Source organism: Bufo bufo, chromosome 1 (genome assembly GCF_905171765.1).
Source record: "Bufo bufo chromosome 1, aBufBuf1.1, whole genome shotgun sequence".
NCBI lineage: Eukaryota > Metazoa > Chordata > Amphibia > Anura > Bufonidae > Bufo > Bufo bufo.
Window position 1 is genome coordinate 263,135,957 of NC_053389.1, and position 26,236 is coordinate 263,162,192.

General features: G+C 41.5%; 1 protein-coding gene across 4 annotated transcripts in view; it reads left to right on the top strand.

Moving 5' to 3' along the window:
* The window catches only part of SCUBE1 (signal peptide, CUB domain and EGF like domain containing 1), a 322,190-nt gene that overhangs the window by 265,139 nt on the left and 30,815 nt on the right, over positions 1 to 26,236 (top strand). For all 4 annotated transcript variants that reach the window (XM_040439175.1, XM_040439177.1, XM_040439176.1 and 1 more), the window contains 2 exons: positions 1,716 to 1,832; positions 13,433 to 13,555. In XM_040439175.1, the coding sequence (XP_040295109.1) occupies positions 1,716 to 1,832; positions 13,433 to 13,555 (240 nt within the window). The remainder of the gene's footprint in view (positions 1 to 1,715; positions 1,833 to 13,432; positions 13,556 to 26,236) is intronic.

Here is a 26,236-nt window from a genome sequence, read left to right on the forward strand (position 1 = left end):
CCAAAACAGGCGTAGAAAATGATGGAGCTGGGTCTGTCAGCCCGTCCCAGCCCACGCCACACCCACTTTTTTAGACCTGGCGTGAGCGGGAAATAGTCGCAGAGTACACCAGAAATACGCCTATATAGGTGTAATAATTGACCCCCTGTATGGGATAAAAAACTTAGACAGTGATGTTCTCTTGGATACACAAAAAAACAATTGGTCCTCTGCGCGGTGCTTTTACTCATAGACAAAGATCTTGTTGCTGAGCTTACTAGTTTTATATCTGCATTTTGCTTTTGCACCTTTTTTTCTCACAGTAGCACCTTTTTGCTTTTGTCTCAAATTTCACAAAATGTTACTCTTTGTTTTCCCCAAGGGTTAAGTATTTTTGCTGCCTAATACCATGCATTTGATGGAATTTAGATGCCAACTGCTGATCGGGTTACTTATGCTATTTGCTTCTAGTAAATTGGACTCATAGTTGCTTTATGCCGTTATGAACCATTTATAACCAAATTTTAGGGAGGGCAGATAGAGTAATTTTCCTGAAACGTTGACTATTTGGGAACCTAATAGGGGTTCCACCATCTTCTGTTTAAATATTATTCAACCAACTGAACTTATATCTGTATTCATTCTTCAAAAAAACTGAGGAGAGGTCCCCACCGAAAACAAATGATGCAGGGTTGTAAAGAAATAGAGGGGTGGGGGGGAGTTTGGCAAACCCCCCTCTTGGCTGGACCTGTATAGGAAAGATGATTTACCTACTTCCCATTGTGGGCTCCCTGCTCCTCCTCCAGGCCTGTGATGCTCCACATCCGGTTTGACCTCGCCACAGCCAATCACTAGCTGCAGCGGAGACTGGATCCCTTTATATCTTAATATCATGTGACCATTTGTCACGATGTAAGGGGAGCTGATCAACGCTGCAGCAAGTGATTGACTATGGCAATGTCAAACTGGATATTTACATCAAGGAAGCTGGCACCTGGAAGCAGGTTAGTCATCTTTTCTCTACAGGTCTGATCAAGTGGGGGGTTTGCCAACCCCCCCCCCCCCACCACCACCTTATTCTTGCACAAATCCTTTAATAATCACCAAAAAAACTGAAACGTTATGTGGGTAAAGTAGGTAAGGACAGACATTTTTCAGGCAATCACGGAGTGGCAGCAAGGAACTGCTGTATGTTATGGATCCTGGCTCCAAGAGCTGGTTGTATTGTAGTAAATGGGTTGTTTTAGAAGCTGTGTCTGTTGACCAGTGTTTGACAATGGTGTGGTTGAATGAGAGATTTTTCAAGGTTTCCAGTTTTTTTGCGGTACTTCCTTTAGTGGTGACTCTTTTTGGTAAGCAACAGTAAACCTTCTGTCATGTACATAACCCTTGTAGCAAAGTCTAGAGTTGCACGCTTAGAAATGTCCTTGTAATAGAGCTTACTATGTGTTCAGCACAGTAATGATAACAACTCTGGTGCCTTCTATATGCAGGTGTCCTGTATATTAGATACAGAATAAGGTATGTACAGCTACATGGATTTGTAGTGAGGCTTGAAATATCTTCTACCCCAAATCGTGTATTCTGTCTTTGTGATTTGTGATAGCAACTACAAATCCTTGCAAGGAGGAACATGCATGTCTCTGCTTAATTCGTGTTAAGACTATGTATGTTGTGAGCTGTAATATCAGTTTATGTTGTAGATCAAAGTATCACTCATATTCTTCTACCTGTAGAAACGTGTGCTGTAAATAATGGAGGCTGTGACCGTACTTGCAAGGATACGGCGACGGGAGTTCGATGCAGTTGCCCTGTGGGATTCACCTTACAACCAGATCAGAAGACTTGCAAAGGTCAGTATGTATTAAACAATTGTCACAACCCGTGGGTCAGCAGAATCAGTACAAACCAAATACCTTGTTATGGAGGCTCTGAGTAGGGAGTGTACTGGCAGAGGAGGTGGCACTAAATAAGAATTTGTAGGCAGGATTCATGCTCTCCAAGAGTCTCTTGGCAGGGAGAGCATTAAATTGAAGACTATGCAGAGCCTAAATTGTACTTTAGGCAGTAGTGAGTGAGCACATTATATAGTACAATGAAAATTCTAGGTAGGACAAACCATTTTACTTGAGCCTTTAGGCAAGAATTACTTTATCCCGAAAACTTAAGGTGGCCATACACATTAGTCTAAACTTGGCCATACACATTACTCTAAAGTTGATCAAAACAGATGATTTCAACCAAAACAAACATTTGTTGGGTGAAATTTAACAATAAATGATCATTTTAGCCGACCAATGAAAAACCATTATCGTTTGAAAACAAGTTGAATGTGTTTAATATTTTCGTTTGATATTTGCACAAAAGATATATCGTTCAAAGAAGAGTTTGTGAATGAAAGATCTATATTTAAAAAAAAAACATTCCCAGATAAATCTTTCATCCATTGCCCAATTTCATTGAACATGTATGGGCAGTTTGAACAACTGTAATAGCCAATATGGACTAAAATGTGTATGGCCGGTTCTGCAAAATGAATGTTCACCAGATGTTTATTCAACTGCTGTGCAACCATCAACCAATTCTGTTTAATGTGTATGGCCAGCTTTAAGGTTATCCAAACGGGAAATTTCAACCAAAATGAAGAATTGTTTTAGCCGACCAGTGACAGACAATCATCATCTGAAAAGAAGTCAGCCATGTTTAATATTTTTTCGTCTGATAGTCAGATGAAAGATCTTTTATTGGAATGAATAAAGGATCATTCTTTGAAAGAACATTCTCAGAAAGATCTTTCTTCCATGGCCCAGTTTCATCGAACTTGTATGGTCAGTTTGAACAAATTTAACGGCCAGTCTGGACTAAAATGTGTATGGCCGTGTCTGCGAAACTACTGTTCACAAATGAGTGTTCAACTGCTGTTCAACAATCAACCAACTTCCTATCTCTGGGAGATACGGTGCAGAACGGAGGCATGGATCAGACGCCCACGGAAGCACTACAGAGGGCTTCCATGGGTTTTCTATCTGTGCCTCTGGACCGCAAAAAAGTAGTGCATGCACTACTTTTTTTGCGCTGTGGACCATCTGATGCATGTCAAGGCCGGCACATGGTCATGTGCATGAGGCCTAATGTGTATGACCAAATTTAAGGTAGGGAGTATGTTGTACAGGAGATTCATTGTAGGATGGACACTGTACAGGCTTTAAGCTAGGAACATACTGTAAGGTTCTAAAACACTCATTATAGCAAATTTTTATCAAACTAATAAAAATATATAGGTTAAATGAGTGTTCACGAGCTGTCAGGAGTTCAGAGATAAGGGCTACATATGGATGGATCCATCAGTGGAGCTGCCTGACGTATTCTCTGTAAGATATAAAGTAACATAGTCTACAGAGACACAAGTCTGTAAAATAAAAACTGTTAAACATTTTTAATAAAGACCAGAACTGAAAAAAAATATTGTTTTACCCCAAAATGAGTTTGATAATCAAAAACTGTCCCCAAAGATGTTCATAGCATTTTGCCAGGGAGTGTACTGCCCAGGAGGCTTTAGACTAATAACTTACTGTGCGATTCTAGGCAGCTAGGACATTGTACAGAATGTTCTAGACAGGGATGACAATGTAAAGAAAACTGTGTATAGGGACAATGCTGTACAGAAGGTTATAGTCTAGGCACATACTGTGCAGGAGATTGTATAGAATGCTCCAGGCAAGGATGCCAGTTTACAGGATGCTTTAGGCAGTGGGGACACTGTACAGATTTTACTCTAGGAACTTACTGCACTGGAGATTATAGGCAAGGGTGACACTGTTTAGAATTCAAGGGCGACAATATACATAGGATTTAGGCAGAATTGCTGTGCGATGTACAGGAGACATTGGGTGGGAAATATACTAGGTGGTTTTAGGCATTCAGAAGAAGAGGCTGTTGGCAGGGAGTACACTATACACAAACTCTAGGCATCCCTCATAACACTCTTATAAGTCGTTTAAAGGTGTTCTGTGTAGTAAAAATGTGACATGTTGATATTGTGCTTTAAATAGCAGTAACCCATTGAGTGAACAGCCAGGAAGTATGTGGCTTTCCCTTGATCATGCCAGGGCTCCATCCAGACGTCTACAGAGATTTATTGAGGTGACAGCCAGGGCCTGTTTGGGTGTTTGTTTGTTACATCTTGTGCTGGAAGCAAATAACGCCTTCACACATTTCTAATTAGACGGAAAACCACACACAAATATTTAATAGTCCGTCCCCTTGTAACGTTTTTTGAGATTTGGAAAAGCAATTAGGACTGCAAGACCTGGATATATGAAAATAACAGTCCGGGCCTCATATTAGCACTGAGCTGTCTTTCAATATAAAACGTTCTTACTTTTTCGAAACTTGTATTATGTTCTCTCGCAGTCTCTTGTATGTGTCTTAGTTGGTTTGTTTGCTGACCAAGGTCAAGTCTGTTCTATTTAAACTCTGAAATGAGTTACTGATATTCAGGAGCTCCAAGAGGCAACAAAGCAAGCAGGCAGCAGTGATGGGGGTGGGGAATATAGGAGATAATGTAGTTGTTCTAATTAGCACCAACATATTCTACAGCACAGTGCACAGATTGTCATCACTTCTATTGACCTGTTACTTGTTGAGTGACATCCATGACCAGTCTTAAATTGCCCATATAGGTTGTATAGTCAATAAATTACATAAAGTTCTGTATTTGCAGTGTTGCTTCCCACCCCCCACAGCTATGCCTTTGCAAAAAAAAAAAAGCCTTCCCTTGCATTCATGACACAGGAAACTGAGAATGAACACAGCCATAGGCTCCATCCAGTTGCAAAATAGTTGAGAGCGGTGAACTTTCCAAAAAATTGAAGCAGAATAAACTGTAAATAGGTGAATATTTTGTGGTTACCATCAGTAAGCAATGGATCTATGCCAGCCCATCAGACTACAGTGTTAACATGAAGGTTTGACTATTGGACTGTATCACCCCTAAAAAAAACTAAAAATTGAGGGTGTGCGAACAAAAGATGTAGTGACCAAAAGCAGAGGGTAGTGTTATTATACTTGACTGAGATGAAGAAAGCAGATGCTTGTGCACTGAATATAGTGAGAGCAAAGCACTCCAAGCCATACCAGCTGTAATCGCCTTTCTATGTGTTTGACCCCGTTCATGGATAAATATCACAATACCTAGCGGATGAAGGAGAAGAGAACACATTCCTCTTATTACTTGGAAGAGAGCTTTTTTCCTTACTGTGCAATCCTTGTTAATCTTCTGGCACATTGTTTGACTAGAGGGGTGATATCCAGGGCTTACACTAGGCAAACATGTCTTGAGCAGGCTGTCTCACTGCCATGGTTACTAGGGAGGGATATATGGCCCTTCTTGGGGCAGGAGAGAAATGTAACATACATGTGTTAGTATTGCTGCATACATGGCGGTGTGCGTACACTCAACGCAGAACCTCTTGTTCTATTGAATTCTTTCAATCGTGGTAGCAGTTATCCATGTCTCGGATTCTTCAAGACCCTATTCTGGAAAATATAGCATTTTGACCCTATCCTGAAAAAGGAGATGGGTTAAACTGTCCACCATTATCTAAATATATATATATATACACTGCTCAAAAAAATAAAGGGAACACTTAAGTAACACAATGTAACTCCAAGTCAATCACACTTCTGTGAAATCAAACTGTCCACTTAGGAAGCAACACTGAGTGACAATCAATTTCACATGCTGTTGTGCAAATGCAATAGACAACAGGTGGAAATTATAGGCAATTAGCAAGACACCCCCAATAAAGGAGTGGTTCTGCAGGTGGTGACCACAGATCACTTCTCAGTTCCTATGCTTCCTGGCTGATGTTTTGGTCACTTTTGAATGCTGGCGGTGCTTTCCCTCTAGTGGACGGAGTCTACAACCCACACAAGTGGCTCATGTAGTGCAGCTTATCCAGGATGGCACATCAATGCGAGCTGTGGCAAGAAGGTTTGCTGTGTCTGTCAGCGTAGTGTCCAGAGCATGGAGGCGCTACCAGGAGACAGGCCAGTACATCAGGAGACGTGGAGGAGGCCGTAGGAGGGCAACAACCCAGCAGCAGGACCGCTACCTCCGCCTTTGTGCAAGGAGGAACAGGAGGAGCACTGCCAGAGCCCTGCAAAATGACCTCCAGCAGGCCACAAATGTGCATGTGTCTGCTCAAACGGTCAGAAACAAACTCCATGAGGGTGATATGAGGGCCCAACGTCCACAGGTGGGGGTTGTGCTTACAGCCCAACACCGTGCAGGACGTTTGGCATTTGCCAGAGAACACCAATATTGGCAAATTTGCCACTGGCGCCCTGTGCTCTTCACAGATGAAAGCAGGTTCACACTGAGCACATGTGACAGACGTGACAGAGTCTTGAGATGCCATGGAGAACGTTCTGCTGCCTGAAACATCCTCCAGCATGACCCTTTTGGCATTGGGTCAGTAATGGTGTGGGGTGGCATTTCTTTGGAGGGCCGCACAGCCCTCCATGTGCTCGCCAGAGGTAGCCTGACTGCCATTAGGTACCGAGATGAGATCCTCAGACCCCTTGTGAGACCATATGCTGGTGCGGTTGGCCCTGGGTTCCTCCTAATGCAAGACAATGCTAGACCTCATGTGGCTGGAGTGTGTCAGCAGTTCCTGCAAGACGAAGGCATTGATGCTATGGACTGGCCTGCCCGTTCCCCAGACCTGAATCCAATTGAGCACATCTGGGACATCATGTCTCGCTCTATCCACCAACGTCACGTTGCACCACAGACTGTCCAGGAGTTGGCAGATGCTTTAGTCCAGGTCTGGGAGAAGATCCCTCTGGAGACCATCCGCCACCTCATCAGGAGCATGCACAGGCGTTGTAGGGAGGTCATACAGGCACGTGGAGGCCACACACACTACGGAGCCTCATTTTGACTTGTTTTAAGGACATTACATCAAAGTTGGATCAGCCTGTAGTGTGTTTTTCCACTTTAATTTTGAGGGTGACTCCAAATCCAGACCTCCATGGGTTGAAAAATTTGATTTCCATTTTTTTATTTTTGTGTGATTTTGTTGTCCGCACATTCAACTATGTAAAGAACAAAGTATTTCAGAAGAATATTTAATTAATTCAGATCTAGGATGTGTTATTTTTGTGTTCCCTATATTTTTTTGAGCAGTGTATATATATATATATATATATATATATATATATATACTACTCACAAAAAAGTTAGGGATATTTAGGATGAACCTAAAATGCACTCTAACCTTTACAGGTGTCCAACTGTTCAATGTTTCAGTACTATTTGCACAACTTGCTGTTCTCTAGCAAAGAGCTTAATGGCAAAATTCACAGCAGGTGTTTGATCCATGAATTGCCCAATAAATGTTCCTGGTTCAATTAGAATTGGTATTTAAACAGTCCTGCTCATCATGCTGTTCACATTTCCACATCATGAGACCAAGACGACACCTCACAAAATTGGTCAACAGTACCTGGCCATTGGAGGGCTTCAAGCAGGGTGTTCTCAGATGCAAGTGGCCACTGAGTTTAGAGTGTCACAGAGTGTCATCAGCAAGTTGCAACAGAAATAGAGAGAGACTAGAATAGTCACAGAAAGGCATAGAAGTGGACATCCTTTGGCCAGATCCCACACTGATGACCATTTAATTGTGAATAATTGCCTTTGGAACCAGATGATGAATGCCACACAGCTCCAGGCACACTTATGGGAGGTGAGAGACACCCAAGTGATACGTCAGGCCATTTGAAACCGTTAACATCAGCGTGGTCTGCGTACTAGACGACAGTCAACGGTACCTGACCACACCACCAGGCACAGGTGTCATCGACTTGCATGGGCCAGGGAGAATCTACGCAAAAGAGCCTTTCATGGTGGTGGTGTTAAAGTGTGGGCAGTTGTGTCTAGTTAATACAGAACTGCCCTACACTTTGTGAGTGGTACAATGACAAGCCCATACTATTTGAATAACATCATTAATCCAGTCATTGTGCCTCTGCATGAACAACACAGGCCTAATTTCATCTTCATGGACGACAATGCACCAGCTCATCGAGGTTGCATCATTAGGGAACGAATGCTGGAGACTGGGGTACCTTAAATGCAGTGGCCTACACTTTTTCTCCAGACCTGAATCCCATTGAAAAACTATGGGAGTCGCTGTGTAGAGGCTCGTAACTCTGTACTCCAGAACCTCAATGACCTGAGGGCCGCCCTTCAAGAAGAGTGGGATGCCATGCATCAGCAGACAATAAGTCTACTTGTGAACAGAATGAGACGTCGTTGTCAAGCTGTAATTGATGCTCAAGGCCACATGACAAGTTATTGAGACATTTACTTTTTTTGTGGGGGTATACCCACCACTGTTGTTGGCTTTTGTTTCAATAAATTGTTTGAGATGAGGAAATCACCATTGCATGCTTCTACTTAAATGCCCTACTTTCATGATATAATATCACTGTAGTGTGAACTTTTTACGCTTTCCATAAATTTCACCCACACAAAGGAAAGACTAATACAATGGAATATGGGTCCTTTATGCAGACTGCACCTGTTTATGAAATAAAGGGCCTCGTTTTAAGCAATTATTCTTCAGGAGTTTAACTGATGACAAAAAGAATGATGTCTAAAAGGGCTGTTCCAGGTTTTCTATGCAATGACTATTCAACTAAGTCTATGTATTGCACCTATTGTGTATGGGTTTGTATAGAGATCAGGTATAATCCTTTTTGTCCAGGTACTATGCAGATGTCAGTCACCTGTTGTTTCAATCTTCAGGGGCTTGTCTGTTTTTTTACAATGCCTTGTATTAGAAGATTCACCAAAATAAACTGAACGCAGGTTGACTTGCTGCTGTGAGCAGCATCAATCATCTGTAATATGAAGAGAAACCTGGCAGCAAGTAGTCAGTTTTCTGGGAGAAATTAAGCATTACACAAAACCTAATGAATGAACCATCTGCCAGTTCCTCCACAGAATGAGAGAGAGAGAGAGATGCTTTTTATTGGTGTTCTCTAGTCCTGTTACATGATGAAGGTCCTGAACCATATAATGATAAAGAAGAAAAGATTGAGAGGGCAAACTTGTCTTGCCCTGTCAATCAAATGGGAGCGGGTAGTGTACGGAGCGCGGTTGCGTAGCTGTAGTGTTGCTCCTAGTGCTGCAGTCAGCCCCTTGGTGCTCCAACTAACTAATTTGCAAAAAAATATAAAGGTAATATCTCTGCAGTAGTACAAGCTTAAAACAAAAGAAGGATTTTGCTTTAATCAACATGATCAATCCTACCAGGCAGTATGCCTGCTTTAAAAGGGTTGATCATGCTGACAGATACTCTTTAACTTCGAATATTGTAGTGTGTTATCTAAATGCAGTCATTTGCCTAAAGTTTTGGCTGATAGCCTTCCCTCCCAACCTCCGTATGATCTTGCTGCTGCACGCTTGACTACGATTGGGCATGCTGAAATATAGCACACTCGATCCTAGTTTCCCCAACATTTGCCATCAGAGAACAGTTGGGAAGCCCCCTAACAAATTAGTTTGTTGATGGGTTCCCCAATAATAATCTAATGTCCCTGAAGAACTTAAATGGTTTGTCTCATGAAGATAACTTTAGTTGACATGTTAGGTCATATGGACATCATAGAGGGGATCCCCCATTTGGGACCCTTCCTCTGTGTGCTAGAACAGCAAGCCTCTCCGTAGAGCAGCTCTCACTCCAGTGGACGTTAGCTATCCATGCAGTATACGGTATCACATGGACTTCTGCATGGCCACCATATAACTGAACTACTTTACAAATGTCTAGCTGGCCAATGCATACTCCAGCAAAACCAAATGTTTGGGTTTTTGGGAGCCAAACCCATGTGATGTCTGCTTTGGTATGGAAAGGATTGTCTGTAATTAAACATCCCTGTAATATGCACTGGATTTTTTAAATATTTGTTTTAATTATATGTTGGCATATATTCATTCATAGCAATACAGGAGCATCTGTTATACAGTGTATATATCCAACATGCCATCTGAAAAGTGTGTTCTGAAATTGAGAGCCTGTAAAAGATGGTACCACTATCAGCTTCATATCGCACCAATAACGGCATCAGTGTTCCCAAAATCCAGATTAAAGTCACTGCATGTTCCTGAGCCCCTTAAATCTTACTTTATCAGAGTTTCATCCTCCTGTGTTTCTAACCAGAATCTTGGTGTCTTACACAAGAGCCAAACCACTGATATTAATATCTGACATTATATGGAGATCTCTTCCTGTAGAACAAACTCTGGAACTCTTAATCCAGGACATTGAAACTGTGAAGAGGTTGGACGATGTTGAATTTCAGACACAGTAAAGCAATATTCCATACTTAGATCTATCTCAGTCCAAGACACCTTGGCTGCTTTCAATCAGAATGAGGTGCCTCAAGTCTCAATTTTACAGAAAAAAATTATAGAACTTTTAGTTGAGTTGTCTAGGAGTTCAACAAAAAGGTCTGCTTTTTTTCCCCAGAAGCCATTGGCTGACTATGGTATTACAGTTCAGCCCTTTTCAAATGAATGCTGCAATTCCAGACCCAGTCCTGGAATGAAAGTTGGGCTATCTCTGCTATTTTTACAAGATTGCAACAGGATAACCCCATTAAGTGCAGTTACTCTAAAAGAGTTCTGATTTCTGCTTAGTATGTAGAGATTGGAAAAATGTTTTTTTTTCCCTTATACAGTGCCATTCTTGTCTGCATCCGTGTCTCATGGCTATGAGTAAGCATGCAAGTTTAGTCATCGGAAACGCGTATGTTTTCACATCACTAATGTGGTTATGGAGTTTAAAATTTTGTCCTAAGCTTTTAATATGGAGAGGAGTGTCAGACAAGTATTTATTTCCACAGTAGTGATACTCCCTTAGTGCTCACACACAGTAGTTATGTCCCGTTAATGCCACTTCACAATGGAATGTTCCCTTAGTGCCCCCCCCCCCCACAGTAGTTATGTCTTAGTGCCCACTTATAGGAAGGATGCCCTGTTAGTGCCCTTATTACAGTGGTTATGCCTCCTTAGGCTAACTTCACATACACGGGAAGAGATCCAGCATGGTGTTCCGGTAGAGAACAGCCTACCAGAGCTCTCTGGATCTGGCATTTCTTGACAGTACCCGAATGCCTGCCTGCCCCATTAACTATAATAGAGTCCGGCAAAGATCTGGCTGCCATCCAGCAAATATGCCGGGATTTGGCCTGACCAAAAATGTAGCGCACAGCAATTCTCAGAATATTTGTTGGGTAGCTGCCGGATCCCTGCCAGAGCCCATTATAGTTAATGGGACCGGCGGACATTCCAGTACCGCTGGACTGGATCTCTTGTCGTGTATCTGAATCTAGCCTTAGTGCTCCCACACAGTAGTTATGCTCCTATAGTGCCCCATTCACAGAAGGTCCACCTAGTGCCCTTTCTCAGTAGTTATCCCTTAGTGCCCCCTTACAGTAAGAATTCCCTGTTATTGCCCCCACAATTATGCCCCATTTAGTGATCCTATTCATTAGTTATTCCCCTTAGTGTCTGTCCCCTCACAATAGTAAAGCCTGGTAATTTTTATTTAAAAAAAGTAATTCTCACCTGGCCCTGTTCCCCTAATGAATTGAGCACATCATCCACAGCCTGTGCTCTCGTCCATCGCATCTGCCTGCTTGGGAGAGCACAAACTGGGGAATGGTGGGGCAGAAAACTAACAGATCCCTGCTTCACCATTGTATTCATCTGTATCTGCGTCCTTAGAACACAGATATAGTTGAAAGTGGGACATGTCCTAGCACTCCCAGGATCGCGGGACAGCGGACTAAATCTGGGATTGTCCTGCCGGATGTGGAACGGTTGGGAGACATGTTTCTAATCAGCCCCTGCATTACCAAACACAGCTTTTAAGGGGGCTTTTCCTGGAAGAAGGCAACCATATTTTTTCTAATCTCATACAACCAACTTAATTTTTGCCCTTGTCATTGACTCAGTGACAGGCCATTTGCTTGGTCCTGGAATGAATTGCTGAACTATAAGACATTATCTGTAGAGTGCACTCGCGCGCACAAGATCAGTCAGCTGGCTTTAATTTTTGGATATTACACATCAGTTGGCAGAGGAGAAATATGTTGTTTTTATTGTAAATAGTAGACTGCACTAGAAAATCTCTCTCTCTGGGAAATGGAGCAAAAGAAAACAATAGGTTTGAGATTTGGTTTTGTTGAGGTGCAGTGTTCTCTTCTATAGATTTTGAGGGAAATTGTGGTTTCAAAGAAGGGTAACAGTTAGAAGGGCTGTAAAGACACAGGTAGCACTGATATTGGTAAAATGCTCACTATGTGCTGTAACTCATGACAACCAATCAAATATAGAACTTTGGCTGTGTATGGTGGCACCATGAAAGTAATTGGTTGGTAATGGTGTATTTATACAATATTACATCAATGTACCATATCCAGTAGCACTTACACAGAGCAATCATACCACTCCAGTAGGTGCTCTCCACCAAACAAAATTGGTGAGCTATCCTCAGCATAGGCGGAAAAAAAATCTTAAAGGGGTTGTCCACTTTGATCACTTTTTGTTAGAAGGCTTTCCTGACAAGAAGCTGATCATTGGAGGTCCTGCTGATTTGACCATAGAGATCAGCTGTCATCTGTGGGGAGACCTGATAGCAAGTGTTCAAATCCCCAGCAGCACCACCACAGGGGCAATGCAGAATTACACAGTTTCTATTGAACGCAATGGGATCTGTGTGTAATGCAGATCAATGAGGTTTCTAAAAGCCCCCCTCCCCCCCAGCATCTTTTTAATTCACCCAATAGGGTACTTGAAACCAGACAACACTCGTTGCTTTTTTCTGCCATGTTATTCATTGGATTAAGGGGTTGTCCAGCAAGATATGCCTGCTTAGCCAGTCACTGGCATTAGTGGTTTCCTATTCAACCAGTGATTGGCTATGAAGACTTCTACTGCTATTTCCTGTGTGTTCAGCCCAGCCCAGGAAGTGGAGACCCACAGGGACTTTGTGTCAGAATGGCAGCAAAGGGAGATCAGTGAGGTGTGAGTAATGTCTATTTTATTTTTTCACCTGTTTAGTCCTTATTTAAAAGTTATCATCCTGGACAATCCCTTTAAGTTTTACCTAGCAACCTCAGTATCACTTAATCACAGTGTTTCAGTCACTTTAGTAGTATTATGTCTAGCGCAAGGTGAGGGGGTGCCTCACATGAAGATCGTCTCTATGCGGTTGTTTTAATCCTTGTGTCATGCTCCACCTCTTCAGGTCCTCCAGTAGGTATAAACCGGTATCAGTTTTTTGAAGTGTTCCTTTATTTACTGGAGTATATGCAAGTAGTTATAGGAATACAATAAAAATAACACATCTGCCATTCTCCCACCTTTTTATTTCAGATATTGACGAGTGCCTAGTAAATAATGGTGGATGTGACCATTTTTGCCGCAACACAGTTGGAAGCTTTGAATGCAGCTGCCAGAAGGGATACAAGTTACTGACAGATGAACGCACCTGCCAAGGTAAACTGGTATACATAGTGTATCCAGTGCATTTTATCATATTGAACCCCTAAATTTTATCATATTGAACCCCTGAATTTTATCATGTTAAACCCCTGCTCTGTAGCTAATTTTCACACATAAATTAGGGATTTGCTTAAATTACAACACCCTAATAAAATATTTTATGAGAATTGCTGACTTTAGGGATGCTGTTTATAGAAATCACCCTATTGAATTCTCAGTTCAGGGGTAAAGGTAAGTTCACATCTGCGTCAGAAGCTCTGTTTGGAAGCTATCATTTGCAGGTTCTGCAGAGTTTGGTACAGGTTGGGTGAGCTATGTGCTAAATTTGTTGATCTGCTCCTAGAACCTTCAAGTCCTCTGGCTACTGAGATTGGCATTCATGGATTACACCAACAAATATGTCACCAAACACACCATTTTAAAGAAATCAAGTTTTCCAGTCATGGACCTTTATCTAAAGAATAGGCCAGAAAGTGAGAGTCCCACTACCAGGAGAACAGGAGTTCCCCTTCAAAAAGGTGGTTAATTCTCCTAATTAATGGGGTCCCATAGATGGGACCTCCATCTATTATAAATACATGTCTGTGGTGGGGAAACCTCTTTAGAGATATATGTAAAATGGTATAAAAAAATCCCTTAAATGCCAACCATGTCAAAATTAAGCACAACCCATCTGTTATTGTTGGTCCCTGTCACTGAGTCCTTGTAAGCACTGAGAATGATCACATTTCTGTAGTTGTGTCCATAGCAGTGTCAGGAGTGATCATAGAACATCTTTGAAGTTGGTAAATGCTTGAAGTTCTTCTGTCTAGTTTGTGACCTGTCAACCTAAAGGGGTCATAATGAGACAGGAGACTAGTGTGGAGAACGCTCCTTAATTTGATCCTTCATATTGGCATATTGTTTCATTAAAATTTCATCCAGTAATGCCTTGGTAAGAAACGTCCTACTAAAATTGGCAAGAACATTGTCTATGTCTTTCACATTTTTGTCGTCCTGGATAACCCCATAATAAAAATTTGTGTTGGAATCCATGAAATTCTTAACCATATCCAGCTATCCATGTAATTGTTATTTCATGTTTTTTTGTCCATGCCCAGATATTTAGCTAGAGGCAGAGCTTGTTAAGAGTTCATTTGCATCCCCTTTTCCCAGAATTCCAGAGGAGCATTACCTGGCCTATAGGACTTCTCACACCATTTTGGCACTCTCTCGATAAGGAGATGGCACCCCCCAAATATTAAGCTATTACTCTCACCAGTCTTGTTCTTAAAAAACAAGACCTTGCTGGCATCTTGGACAGCTTTAAAGACATGAGATCCTCAATAAATAAAATTGCCTGTTAAGGGCAGAAGAATGTCCCATTGCTCAATATCCAGCTACTTTTGTGCCTTGGCAATAGTCACCTACCTTCCATGTTCTACTGGAGCTTAAATGGAATGGAATGATGTGTTGTTTAGTTGTTGATGTTGTATGTCTCCATTTGTGTGAAACCTTGGACAGTTGATAAGTTGACGATTAGGAGCCAGAAAAGAAACCAAGATGACAGTTACATCATCTATCTTCCATGTTTGACAGTAAAATATGCCTGGATGTGTTAGTTGCAGAACAGACGAGTTAGGAAGGCATTTTACAGTATTCAATTTTGCATGAATGGTTCCCCAAGAATAAACATTTATCAAAACTGGTGTAAAAGAAAACTGGCTTAGTTGCCAATAGCAACCAATTAGATTCCACCTTTAATTTTCCAAAGGAGCTTTGAAAAATGAAAGGTAGAATCTGATTGGCTGCTATGGGCAACTAAGCCAGTTCGTCACAAAAAGTTGTCACTGTCACAAAAACGTGCAAAATTCAAGCGTTCTTGGTGTCTTATTGCTCTGTGTATATATTTGTCATGACTATGGTTTTGTATTGAACAGAAGTACTGTAAATATCAAATGTGATTCAATGGGAAGTCTTACATTCACGGAATAATATATGTATCTATAGAACTGAGCTTTGTGTTGGGAGGGGGCAATAAAAAAAATCGTATTGTAGTCTCTTGATTATTTTGGAGCATGTAGCAAAGCTTCCGCCTTTGGCACACTGGTCTTTCTAAAACCAAAGTTTGCTCAAACTTCAGATGGAGCCAAATGATATTCAACTTTATCAAACTCCAGGCTATTTGCTGCAGGTAATTTCTATGTGTGATTATTGGATTTGTATAAAGCAGAGTAACACAGTCCAGGCTATAATAAGCACTTGGCATGAAATAAAAAAAATCGGAATTGGAGAAGAGTTTTAGGAACCTCTAGAGTTCAATTAATAGCCTTTTTGGCCTTGTAGTGCTGGATCCTCTCACAGTCGTTTGTGGTGTGATGATAGCTGTCACTTTCCCCCTTTTTATTATCTGTATGTCTCATTTTATCCCAACTTTGTTAATCATAGACTTCTGGAGAACAGTTGATGAGATCCAGCAGGGCTTATTGGCTCCTGCATAATCATCTTCCAGACATATTCTTCTTTATCACATCAGTATACTGCCATGCTCTGACAACAATATGTTTATGTGTAATGAGTAATGTGTCTTTATTGGGTAATTTATTTGCTGTAATATATTTACCGCCTTTGATCCTCTGGTTAAACTCAAATCATTTCTCCATTTCTGCAGTGGGTGTTGGACCTGTAGTGGGTCTTTTGGGAAGGCAAAACATGATAGAAAGTGCTCGTAGATTTAATAGTCTTCGCCCAGTCTTGGAATTGTGATTCATCTCATATGGACCCGTGGAGTAGAATCAGCTGTCAAACGTTTTTTTTGTTTTTTTTATATATATTGCAAGTCTTTAAAGATCATTAAATATGGGCAGATGACTTGCCAGGCCTTGTCATTTGGGATTCATTTATAATTTAGGTTTACAGCATAGTAGGTCATCAGAGATTTGGGGGGTTTCTAAAGTTCCTCTGTTATTCCTCCTGGAAATGAGTGCATAAATTGACAGTTGGCCATTACCAGTCCCTTTGTCAACAGGGTCTGACCCTGTCTAATCAGTGCTGACAGTGTCATTATAGGCGCACACCTTATTGACAAGAGAACACCCAATTTTCAGTGTATTTATACATTTTAAGGAGGAATAAGAGAGAATTGGGATAAAGCATGGTTCTAAAAAAAACTGTGCCCATAACTTTTATTTTTATGGAGAATGCAAGTTTTAGTTTTAAAATAGTCCACTTTAAAGGAGTTGTGCCAAGTATGAAAGTTAACCCCTATCCACAGGAAGTTATCCACAGGATCCCAGCTGATCCTGAGAATGGGCAACCCATTGTCCTGCTACTCCATTCATTATGTGGGGCTGTCAGAAATAGCTGAGTGATGTACTTGGCTATCTCTGGCAGTCCCATAGAGAATAAATGGAGTGGAAGGGAGCATGCTCAGGTTGCTGCTCCATCAGGATAGGAACATGGGACCTCCATTCTTGGGATTGGTAGAGATGCCAACAGCTTCACCCCCACCGATCAGTTAGTTTTCCCCAATCCTGTGGTGTATAGTCCATGGTCAAATTTTGTGTTTCACCACAGAATTATGCTCCAACATGGTCTCATCTGTCCTTTATTCATAATTTGCAACTCTGCCTTATAAATTACCAGCATCCTCTGGTAGGTGACCATGCAAAAAATATTATAAAAGTGCTATGAATCCAATGAGCACAGACCCCCCTTTCCCATGTGCATTTCTACCACTAAATTTTTATTGAGCCAATACATCTAAAATGCAAATTTGGAAAAACAGCCATGATTGCCAATATTGTATTACGTTGTGTATACAGCTCATATCCATGAATGTCTTCATGGCTACAGACAACAAACCCTGGGAGCATTCTCATTCTAGAGCCACTGGGAGATTTGCAGACCTGGACAGTGCAATACTAGCTATGTAAATCCATATGCAGTTAGCTCCCCTTAGTGGTAGCTTTGTGCCGCTAATATTATATCATTTATCAAGGCAGAAAAAAACAAGCTCTCATAAGTAATTTGATTAAATTAGCACTGAATTTTGTACCCCAAAAAAAAAATCGGCGAGCATCAACTTTAATAAAGGTAGTTATGGCAGAACCCTCAGTGGGCAGTGGGGCTCATTCTTAGTGGTTGGTTCCTTCTCCGCTCACGCCACTCTGATTTATGTGAATAGATGTTGCGGCCAGAGCCCCTACCACTCCCGTCCTCGGCTTCCCTACTCCTGGACTTGCAGTCCACTGCATACCTATTACATCCAGTAACGTTCCCTTTCCTCATCTTCTCCATTCATACCTGACTGCCATGATGACTTCTTTAAGCCACCTTTCGTCTCTATGGACTTCTTAGACTCCTCACTATGCCATAATCCCCCCCCCTTCTCAACACAAACTCCCCATCCTAGTGCTGCCTCCTCCAGTACTGTGCCTGCTCTGCTCCCCAATGCCCCCAAAGACTATACTATACTATACTATACTATACAGAAAAAACTGAAAATGTTTTTCTTGGTTACTTAATAATAATAAGAAACAATCTTTAATGAACCCTAACGTGTTCCAGTCGTATAAACAAGAGAGAGAAAAAAGCTTGTCATGGTTTTATGAGCATAAATCTATCGCTTCCAGGACAGTAAATTCTCATTTAAGCAAACGAAGCCAAGAGAAAGCACTGACCGTCTAATAACAGCCCTCAGTGGTAATAGTCTTTGGTTATTAGTAATGAAAGGAACTCAGGTCAAGTCTGTGTGCCTCTATATATGCAATATATATTGTATATGTATATTGTGTGTGTGTAATGTGTGTATCTACTGTATCTATCTGTAACTATCACAATCTGCTGTCATACACAAGTGGCGCTAAATGTTGGCTGCAGCAGCCACTGATTAACTGGCGATTACTGCCACCCTTCGCTTTAAAAATCAGTTCTTTAGCAGCACCAGTGTGTATTATACACTATAGGGGTAATTTACGAACAGATATACAGGACTTTTGTGGCGTATATCTGGCGCAGATTCTGTTGCACGCTATGTTGCGGTAGAATCTGCAACTTCCCTGCTCATGCCAGCGTAAAAAAGAGGCTGGCTTCAGCAGAGATGTTTGCCTGTACCTCACAAGACCGCTGAAGCTTTTGATTAGCCGCAGTGCTTATATGGATGTAACTGAAGGGCCAGTAAAGAAAGACTAAGCAGGGCCACCACAGCATTAATGCAGGAATAGCGGGGGGATTAAACCAATTATTTCTGTAGTTTTTTTTATTTATGTTTATCTCCTTGCCTTCTGTAAGAGTAGTTTCTAAACCCCAGGCTCCTTCACTACTAAATAAACCCTGTATAACATCATAAGTATATAAATAACAAAATAATAGAAGGATAATTTACCAGATATTTCTTCATCATATCATTCCTTGGCTCATCAAAGGGGCGCCATTCTAATCAGAGATGTTAATCTTTCTCTAGAATGCGATTACATGAATTTTGTTTGCAGTCATTTGGTTCTTGGCCTGCTGTGTAGCGCTGCCTCTGGAAGCAGGACTCTGCAGGCCTCGCTCAGTCAAGGGCCTCAAGGTGTGCAGAATCAGCTATGAGATTTAGTTGCCCCCCTCCCCTCTCCATTTATTTATCCTTCACCTACTAAATTATGAAGAAAGCAGCAGGGATGTAAAGCAATGAGGTTTTTATATGTTACAGTGCCCTCTGCTTCCTTCCTCCTCCTCTGCCTGTGGCTCTGTTATTGACTTTCATAATCGTAATGAGGAAGAGCAGCTATGTTCTGCATGTCTAAATTAGGACTAAATTGCCTATTAAAGGTTTACTTTGCGGTAAGGCCAAGCTACATCCGCTCACTTTTTCTCCTCTCTGCCTGCAATGAAATGGCAAGAACATCTAGCACAGGATTAACTGGTGCTTCTAGATCCAGCCTTAAAAAATTGAAAAACTTTGACTGATTGAGCACATTTACCTTTTTTCTTTTAAGGATGACCTATTAATCATGTAATATATAAGACCCAAAAATTTGATGGGAACCACTATCCTCATCCCTCCCGAATCTGAATCCATGTTGCAACTACATATTGAAGAGGTGGCCGTACATGGCCCTCTCCACTGAAGATTATGGAAGTTATGTAGACAGCCGAGCCAGCGACTCCCTTTCAGAAGGGTTGAAAAGAGCCTCATGCATGTGCCTCTGCCTCTTCTCGGCTGTTTAGGATTTCCGAACGGCCGTCAGGGTTAGGTAATGACTGCCAGGTGGATAAATAAAAAATGCTGACTCTCATACTCGACTTTTGACAGCCCCCCTTCCCCTTTCCAATTTTGGGGCCCCATTAAATTTTGCTATAGACTTGCCTCCCTCAGTGTAGGTTCCTAGGTTATAAATACCTACTTAAAGAGTCATTAAATTTAATAGATAGCTATTGAGATAGGTGCGCGAGAGAGAAATGAATACTAGACAGATAACACCATGCAACAAAAAAATAACTTTTCGTCTGCTACTGGGCAAAAACCATTTGTCCTATACTAAATCGAGTGTGCGGATTAGAAATCTGAAGTCAGAATTGTTGTAACACGTCACAAAATTTTGCTATGCATAAGTATGCCTAAATGAATTTCGCACTTGGAAAGCATTGAATAATTTTGAACAGAAAGAGTTTTACTCCAACAATTAAAGTTTGCGTAGTAAACAGTGGAATACCAAAATTTCAAATAAGTCTGGTTTTTCTGTTTAAAAGTCTGACTTGAGCAAGGCCCAGTACTGTTAAAAGTGCTCCAGGCATCTGCTTTTGCGTTTGTGAACGGTCATATTTTCCCGTTGCAAAAAGTCCCCCATCATTTTGGGATTCCAGCGGCCTTGATACCTTTTCATTGTAGAAATATCTTTATGGAACCGCTCTCCATGTTCGTCACTTACGTGTCCCAAATTGGGAGGAAAAAAGTCAAGATGGGAATGTAAGATCACATTCGGCAGCCAAGTTGTTCATATGCTGTAAGCATGTTGTCTACTAATTCAGCATAGTTTGCAGCTCGTCTGTTCCCAAGGAAGTTCTGCACTACTAGCACAAATGCATCCCAAGATTCTTGCGCTGATCATACGTAGTATATTTGCTACATATGTGGCAGAAATTGTCTGGATCATTAACACATTTGTGTTTATCCATCTTAAGTTTCAAAACTGATAGTAGTATAACAGATCACTTTATCAAAATCTGTCCAGCTTGCCTTATATACTTACTGCTGACATCAGCCTGAGTGCGTCCGAACAGGTCTGGACATGTCCATTGAAATATCTCCAATATAATGCATTAGTATTATAACTGAATAGGCTTTGCATGTATAACTTAACCCTTTAAGGACCTCCCCCGTACATGTACAGAAGAAATACGTTCCCCAAACATGGCGCCCGCTCGCACATTCAGCGGGCGCCATAGCTGCCGGGTTTCTGCTATTTTAAATAGCAGAGACCCACCCGCGGCACATGTATGTGATCAGCCATAAGGCTGATCACATAAATTTTTCCTTTCAGATGCCGTGGTCAAATGTGACCACGGCATCTGCGCAGTCCGGAAGCGGAAGTCGTGCACTTCCGCTACGGTAACCGCGTTCCCCGGCTAAAATCGTGGAACCTGTTACATTGATCGAATAGGCTGACTATACCAATACAGGCCACTAGGTGGCAGCATTGTATTGGTATAGTGCAAATTAAGTGTTCAATGGTATCTATATAGACATTAATGAACACAATAGGCAATCTAATGATTGCCAGTTATTGTCACCCAAGGTGACTTAAGAAAAGTTAAAAAAAAAGATAAAAAAAGTTTTTGCAAATATATATATATAAAAGAAACTAAAAGTTAAAATCACCCCCCTTTCCTTAAAATAAAAATACTTAAACAATAAAAGAAATAAACATCATGGGCATCGCCGCGTGCGGCATACGGCAAATGGTGTAACGAAAAAAAAAGCCAATTTGCCATTTTTTGTCACTTCAACTACCCAATATTTTTTTTTTTAAAGAGTGATCAAAAAGGCGCAAACACTTCAAATTGGTGTCACTGAAAAGAACAGATCCTCCCTCAAAAAATTAGCTCTCACACAGCCCCGTACACGTAACTACAAAAAAGTTATAGGGGTCAGAATAAAAAGGTTTTACATTTTTTTCAGTATTAAAACGCAAGAAAATTTATGTAAGTGTGGTATCGTTGCAACCGTACTGACCTGGAGAATAAAGATAACAGGTCAATTTTACCGCATAGTGCGCAGTGTAAAAAATAAATAAAAACTATCAGAATTGCGTTTTCTCCCAATTCTACCCCATTTTTTATTTTTTTCCTGCTTCCTACTATATGATATGCAACCATAAATGGTGCCATTGAAAGTACAACTTGTCCTGCAAAAAATAAGCCCTCATAAGGCTATGTGAAAGGAACAATAAAAAAGTTTGGACTATAGGAAGGCGGGGAGTGAAAAACGAAAATGCAAAAATTGAAAATCCCAGGATCCTTGAGTTAAAATCTAGACGTGTCATGCAAATTCTGAGTTCATATTTGGAATCACCTCGCTTATTTTAGTATAAATCACATGTTTTTCTCTCAGTAGCAAAATCATTGTTGCGCGGTGTAATGGATATTCTGGTTCTGTCACGTTTGTAGCTAAACCATGGTAACTATCTAGATTACCAATAAAGGGGATGTTCCACGAGTTAAAATTTAAAAAGGCCCTGATGAATAATATACCTTACTGAACCTCTGCTGCTTCTGTTCCAATGCTGTGTAGTCCAGTATAATAAGAGTGCAAGGCTGGAAAGGAAATCAGAAATGATAACCTCCTACCAGCCACAGTGTCCATAAAACAGGAAGAAAAGATGCAGATCAGCAAGCAATTCCCGTTTCCTCCCTCATCATCTCTGAAAAAAGTTTCTGCTGCCCCCTCTCCTTCCTGTAATGAGGGCACCTCTCCCTAAGAATAGCGAACCCTGCCATTTAGTTCTAGCCTGAGCCGCAGCAGCCTTTGGCAGGATATGACCAGCTCAATATAATATACGTGTAAATATAAGTGAGTGGTTTCTTTTTACGAAGTGATCAGACTAGAGAGGACTTAGTCACGACCAGGACTGTGACATAGCTAGGTCAATCTTGCAGTGCTAATTCATCTGAGCCTCCATATCTCCACTTACAGTCTCTGCATTTCTTCCCCTTCAGCCCCATTCCTTCTTAGTTCTCCATTTGCTGCACCTTTATCATCCATTCATCCGAATTCTCCTTGTAAGCTACGATCTTCAAATCAGCTGTTATATTCCACTTATATCACAACATTTTGATGCCACTTGAAGTCAGGAAGTTGTCTGTGGCAGCGACCCACAGCGGATTTAAGCGAACCACTGGAATATGTGACTATGTGGGGGCACCGGGGAGACTTGCCACCTTGATATTGCCCCTAACTGGTGTGGATACTGTCTCTAATCAGCACGGATATTGCACTTAGGGACTAATTAGGGACACTGTCCACACCTAGTGGTCTAATGGCTGGTATCCATTATACTATATGTCACGTGCATATTGAAAAATTCAGGGACGACACAGATCATGTTATTTCTGCCATAGAAAAATAGAAGTTATAGGGTTATTCCTATTTCAGAGATACTGTTAAGATATGTCAGTTTGCTAGCACCCGCTCCTATCTCCAGAACAGGCCCCCGAAGTGGAGGTCTATTCACTGCTATGGGAGTTTTAAAAATAGTCTAGCCAGTGCTCGGTGAACGGAGGGTGGCCGTGCATATGCAGCTGCTCTCTCTTTACTTCAGGGGACCCTTTCTGGACATATCAGGTCCAAGAGCTGGGACCCGCACCTATCTGACATTGATGGCATATCCTAGAGATAAGCTATCAATGCCTGAGATGGGAATAACTCTTTGAAGGGGTATTCCCTTTAGGTGTGAGTCCCAGAGGTGGAGAACGGAGCAGGGAGAGCTGTGGCTGGAGGACCCCAGGATTCATTTCTATGGGGCAGATGGAAATAATTGGCCCGGCTATTTTCGGCGGCCTCATTGAAATGAATGGAGGGTGGCTGCGCATGCGCAGTGCGCCCTCCAATAATTTCCCCGCTCCGTTCTCGTTGTAGGTGCGGGTCCCAGTGGTGGGACCCGCACCTATCAGACAATGGGGGCATATCCTAGTGATATGCCCCCCTTGGATGTGATGGCAAAACCCCTTTAAGAAAGTACTCCCATTAATACATACCTTTGTTCACTAGTGCAACTTTTCCACTCCAATAAGCCTTTCTCATGCATGCTTTAGAAAGACCCATTCAAGCTCAATTGTTGCTTTGGTGAACAAAGCCGTGTATTAATGTGGGTGCCGATGTTGAGGACTCTGGAGCTGGTCCTGTAAGACAGTCCAGTACTGCTGACCTCTTTGAATCATTGATGCCATATATTTCTGCATACCTACTTTTGGTATAGAGAACATTTGCCAGAATTGTGCCCCAAATATTATATGCCATAGACAGCAGATTTGGAGATCCCTTGAAATATAACAAGCCTGTCTGATCTAATATCATTGAGATAATCTGTGCCAAAGAAGGCGCATCCCCTATGTCCTATTGATATATTATAAATGGCATGGGGCATAATTACAATGCTAAGTAAAAAAGTCAGTAATGCCCCTTAGGCCCTTGTAGACATAAACTGAACAATGCAAACCTGGGCCCCATAGACTGTAGTAACCCCCTTGGCATGAAACATGCCATAACACTTAAAAGGGTTATCCCATGACTAATGTAAAATATGAAAATCAGACATCATACAGTACAGGACAATCCCTTTCTAACAATGCTAGAACCAGCTTTGTACCTCACATGGATCCAGAGCTCTCCCCATTCACTCCTCTGCTAGATTTACAGTCAGGTCCATAAATATTGGGACATCGACACAATTCTAAAATTTTTGGCTCTATACACCACCACAATGGATTTGAAATGAAACGAACAAGATGTGCTTTAACTGCAGACTATCAGCTTTAATTTGAGGGTATTTACATCCAAATCAGGTGAATGGTGTAGGAATTACAACAGTTTGCATATGTGCCTCCCACTTGTTAAGGGACCAAAAGTAATGGGACAATTGGCTTCTCGGCTGTTTTATGGCCAGGTGTGTGTTATTCCCTCATTATCCCAATTACAATGAGCAGATAAAAGGTCCAGAGTTCATTTCAAGTGTGCTATTTGCATTTGGAATCTGTTGCTGTCAACTCTCAAGATGACATCCAAAGAGCTGTCACTATCAGTGAAGCAAGCCATCATTAGGCTGAAAAAACTAAACAAACCCATCAGAGAGATAGCAAAAACATTAGGCAAGGCCAAAACAACTGTTTGGAACATTCTTAAAAAGAAGGAACGCACCGGTGAGCTCAGCAACACCAAAAGACCCGATAGACCACGGAAAACAATTGTGGTGGATGACCAAAGAATTCTTTCCCTGGTGAAGAAAACACCCTTCACAACTCTCTAGGAGGTAGGTGTATGTGTGTCAAAGTCAACAATCAAGAGAAGACTTCACCAAAGTGAATACAAAGTGTTCACCACAAGATGTAAACCATTGGTGAGCCTCAAAAACAGGAAGGCCAGATTAGAGTTTGCCAAACGACATCTAAAAAAGCCTTCACAGTTCTGCAACAACATCCTATGGACAGATGAGACCAAGATCAACTTGTACCAGAGTGATGGGAAGAGAAGAGTATGGAGAAGGAAAGGAACTGCTCATGATCCTAAGCATACCACCTCATCAGTGAAGCATGGTGGTGGTAGTGTCATGGCATGGGCATGTATGGCTGCCAATGGCACTGGTTCTCTTGTATTTATTGATGATGTGACTGCTGACAAAAGCAGCAGGATGAATTCTGAAGTGTTTCGGCCAATATTATCTGCTCATATTCAGCCAAATGCTTCAAAACTCATTGGACGGCGCTTCACAGTGCAGATGGACAATGACCCAAAGCATACTGCAAAAGCAACCAAAGAGTTTTTTAAGGGAAAGAAGTGGAATATTATGCAATGGCCAAGTCAATCACCTGACCTGAATCCGATTGAGCATGCATTTCACTTGCTGAAGACAAAACTGAAGGGAAAATGCCCCAAGAACAAGCAGGAACTGAAGACAGTTGCAGTAGAGGCTTGGTAGAGCATCACCAGGGATTAAACCCAGCGTCTGGTGATGTCTATGCATTCCAGACTTCAGGCTGTAATTGACTGCAAAGGATTTGCAACCAAGTATTAAAAAGTGAAAGTTTGAGTTATGATTATTATTCTGTCCCATTACTTTTGGTCCCTTTAGAAGTGGGAGGCACATATGCAAACATTGTAATTTTTACACCGTTCACCTGATTTGGATGTAAACACCCTCAAATTAAAGCTGACAGTCTGCAGTTAAAGCACACCTTGTTAGTTTTATTTCAAATCCATTGTGGTGGTGTATAGAGCCAAAAATGATAGAATTGTGTCGATGTCCCAATATTTATGGACCTGACTGTATATCAAGCTGACAGCTCAAGGGGAGTGTCTTTTCTGCTGCAGCTCAGGGGGCGTGTCCATGCTCTCCCTATCACAGCTCAGGAGGCAGTTGAAGGATGAAACTGAGCATGTGCGGCCTTCTCTGTGAGCAGGTCAAAGAAATAAGAATAAAAACAAACAGCAGGTGGCGC